Source organism: Volvox carteri (genome assembly GCF_000143455.1).
Source record: "Volvox carteri f. nagariensis unplaced genomic scaffold VOLCAscaffold_66, whole genome shotgun sequence".
In the NCBI taxonomy this organism is placed as follows: Eukaryota; Viridiplantae; Chlorophyta; class Chlorophyceae; order Chlamydomonadales; family Volvocaceae; genus Volvox; species Volvox carteri.
Genome location: NW_003307609.1, coordinates 790,457 through 794,414, shown reverse-complemented (window position 1 = coordinate 794,414; position 3,958 = coordinate 790,457). Strand labels below are relative to the sequence as shown.

Sequence of the window (3,958 nt, the reverse complement as noted above, 5' to 3'; positions counted from 1 at the left end):
CGAAGACGCGTACATTGTCACGGGTTGACATTGGGGCATCCCTCCCATCCGAAACAACATTGCGAAGGGCTGTCCACTATCGAGTTTTACTTTACCCTGAGTTGTTATCTCCCAATTATTGGAACTTGACAAATACGCATCAGGCGGTAGGCACCCTGTGCTACCATTGTAAAGCTGCAAAAATATTGCCTCGGCCAGTACTGCAAATGAATACTTGACGTACGACTCTAGCTGCCAGTCCACCACCAGCTCGGGATACCCCTGAGAGGCATCAATATACCCCGGGGTAACCACCTGACCCGTTACACTGGATCGTACGGGTGCTGGGTATCCAGTGACGGGGACACCGTTGTAGGTGACATACGTAAAGTCACCACAGGACGGTAAAGGTGGCATTGGCGGCGGAGGCGGCGGACTTGGCGGCGGGGGCTGAGCCGGGCAGGGGCAGTACGAGATGGCGAACTTGGTGTAACCCCAAGCAGTTGGGGAGTCAGGGCAGAAGGGGTTGGTGGTGTCATTAGCCAGCACCCAGTCAGCAGCCGCCCAGGAAACACTTGTGTTATCGTCATTGAAAAAACGAGTGAACCAGTAGAATGTGACCGGGGCGCCGCAGGGTTGGACCAAGTTGGAGTAGCTGGGGGGTGCAGCTTCAAAAATGGGAAGGTAGGCTGTATAAGTAGAGTCTACGAGCCGACCATTCTCCAAGGGTGCTAAATCGCTTGGCTCCCTGCAGCCAGAGGCGCCATTGTATACGGCGTTGAAATCGGCTTCGGAAAGCATGCCGTAGTAAAATGTGCCCGGCTCTGTGTACCACCATTGTACGAAAATAGTTGGCGTCCCGGTGTGGTGATAACCAATAGTAGCAGGGGTTACTGGCACATCCACAACCTGCAAAAGGAATGCTATGCCGACCTGCCCTTCATAATCAGCTAAAATAACAGGTGCCCCTATGGCGCTGACTACCTCGCCGTTCCTGTAGAGCACTGTGTTCGGACCGCAGGTGGCCAACGGCGCCATGGGGGGAGGAGGCGGAGGGGAGGCAAAAAGTGCAGCTATCTGTGCACTACTGCCGAAGAGCAACAGCACCAGTAGCAGGTGTAGCGGGAAGCTCAGAAGCAGCGGGCTGTGGCAGTTGCAGTGGTGGATCGGCTTCTGCTGCTGCTGCTGCTGCTGCTGCTGCGGTGGCGGCGGCGGCGGCAATCCATGACAATTAACATTAAGCCCACCACGACCACCATTAGCACTGTGACACGTGACCATGACTGCCGCTCTTAAGTGCGTGCATGCATGTTTCCCGTAGGAATTCCAGCTGAGCTTGCTGCACCGCATGCGGAAGAGGGCCAGGCACGGGTGGGCGATATTATGTGCTGTAGCATGCAAGCGGTATCCTATGAGTATAATCAAGCCGGGGGCACGAGGATGCCTCAAACCCTATGGCCTGAGACTCAACATTAAACCCCGTGCGGTATTGCATTAAATAATAATATTAATTAACCGCAGACCGCAGCTTTAGATTCCTGCATCCAATTGGCGGATGACGGATTCAGGGTACTGTTATTGGCAGGGTGAGGGCCAGAGACAGGGCGGGCTGCTCGAACTGGGTGTAAAAAGGGAGCTGGTCCCTTCTTACGCTGGCTGGCTAATAATAGCACTGTGTAGATGAACGATGGAGGCGAACGGAGCGCAGGATAATGGTGTAACAAGTTTGTGAGGATTCCATATCTGGAGATGGAATCTGGATCAACCCTGCTGGCCTATGGACCCATCCGGCAAGGATGACGTTACAGTCATACGACTGTAGCGCTACAGTCGTATGACGCGACAACGTACCGGTGAGTCCAGAATCGCCGCCCGTATGATCTTGGAGGTGAAGCCACGCAGCAGACAGCTCTTAGCTCGTGTCGATATATGTTGGGACCGTGCTCGCTCCGTCCTGCCTCGTTCGCCTTCTATGTGGCGCATAAACAAGGAAGCAAGGCACACACCATCACGGTCCATGGTCCAGCAGCATAGCAGTAGCCAGGGTAAATAAAAGCACCCATGGAGAGAAAACAAAGAGACTCCACATGGCAGGGAGGTCGGAGTTGTTGTGAGATGTTGGTTACGGAAGCGAATGGCAAAGGAAAGAGAACCGTCGACGAACGCAGTTGATTGGTGGTAAGTCTGTCGTTAGTTACCTGCGAACATGAGCGAGAAATAAGGACGATAAAGATGAACGGATTGCCTACCAGAAGTGAGCTACGCAGCAGCTGTTGCGCGCTGGCTTCCTGCGTCGTCTAAGCTGTCGCTCTAAGCTGTCACTCTAAGCTTTCGCGCAGAAGCTGGCCCCTGCCCTGAGATGTGCGCTTTGCAGTGCACCAGTAGCTCTAATGGATCCTTAATCGTAAATATTCAATGGGCTCAAAAACTGCGACGCGATGGAGATTGGGGGAAACGTTGCAGGCAGGATACCCTGCTGTACCCTTAAGGGTATAGGAAACTGTTATATAACGCAAGGCACACAGGTACCGTGCAGTTACTACACATTATAATTATTGTGCTTTTTGTGCTGAAAGATTATATATGGTTTGGCCTGCATCTGGTGTACGGAAGGCGGTAAGTACCTGTTTTGGATGGTTACGCGCCGTATGTAGTGTGGAAAAACCTGCGAATCGAAGCTGCACTAGTTTATCCGGCCCTAGCTAAATTGAGCGCCTTTAGCAAGCACATTAAAGGTTTTAAACTGCATTTTTACAAAAGCTATCCAGTAGGACTTGGCACTGAATAATCCGCGTTCATAACACTATGACAGCAGATTTCGGCAAGAGTCATCTTGGCACGGCGGCACTTCGTTCTCCTTTTTTCCCATCTGCAATTAGTTTTGCAGCACGCACTGCAATCCTGGCGCGCTCTTTTGGCACCTACCATAGTGCTACTTATAGTTCGTGCTACAATAATTCGGGAGGCACCACGAATATGTAGCACGTACAAATTCAAAGGTATCCCAAGGGACCGCAGCCCCGAAATATCGTACCCTCCGAAGCCGGTCGGTCAAACTTCGCAAAAACTAGGATTTCAAAGCGGAAATCAGCTCTTAAATACATAAAATATAAAATATAGTCATAAACGTAGGACATGAACAACGCTGGAAAACGTGCAAGACAGGCAACCCTGCTTCAATGCGGGATGAAACCGCTAGCACCAAACGCTCCGGTGAGCGACCGAGCTGGATTTGCACCAGTTAGGCTTGATGGTGCTGTTGTCGAGGCCCAGCGTGGGCGAATGGAGCACGAGGAGGTTGCTAGGCGCGAGCGCAATGCGGTCAATGCTACGGCAGCCGTCACGCCGCAGCCTGGCATTCGACCTTAGGTTGTTGCCACTGGTACTGAACTGTACGATCGGTCCAGAATTTGCTAGGGCGTTTCCAAAGTGCGAAAATGGTGAGAGACCATGAGCCTAAGGGTTCCCGGTGGAGGGAGACTGACTGGAAGCTGCAGTTTGAAAAGCCCCGAAACTTTGGAAGGGGCCCCGAAATTTGTATCATGCCCGCAAAATCTGGTCCGGCCTTCCCCGAAATTCAAAGAGCACGTACAAATTTCAGAAAGTTTTTGACCCCTCCCCGAACAAAGCGATCACGAACTATAAGTAGCACTACGGTATTCGCAAAACAATAAAGGTGACCTCAAGTCTGGGAAGCTTACCAGACGCCTCCCAGACAGGGCAGCAATTTTCAATCCGAGTCCATTGTAAAGACCCGCTTGCTTCTACTAAATTAGGGGGTGTTTCCACTTGGATTAAAAGTCGCGGATTAAGGCTTAATCCGTCGCATATGGAAACATCGCGCGGATTAGGACGGATTAGGCGGATTAAGGTTGGCGCGATTAGTTAGAGATTTCCGTCCGTATTCACGCGCTTCGCGGATTAATTATAGATTAATATGCTATGAAATGCGAGCTTTCTGCTTATACTAAAAGCTCAA

The 3,958-nt window shown here is 51.5% G+C and overlaps 1 protein-coding gene across 1 annotated transcript; it reads right to left on the bottom strand.

Moving 5' to 3' along the window:
• Positions 1-294: 294 nt before the first annotated feature.
• VOLCADRAFT_97988 (uncharacterized protein) lies at positions 295-1,962 on the bottom strand (the record flags this gene model as incomplete). The annotated part of the gene is made up of 2 exons (XM_002956860.1): positions 295-1,176; positions 1,831-1,962. Coding segments are annotated over 2 exons (1,014 nt in total), but the record flags the coding sequence as incomplete, so codon positions are not given.
• Positions 1,963-3,958: the final 1,996 nt, after the last annotated feature.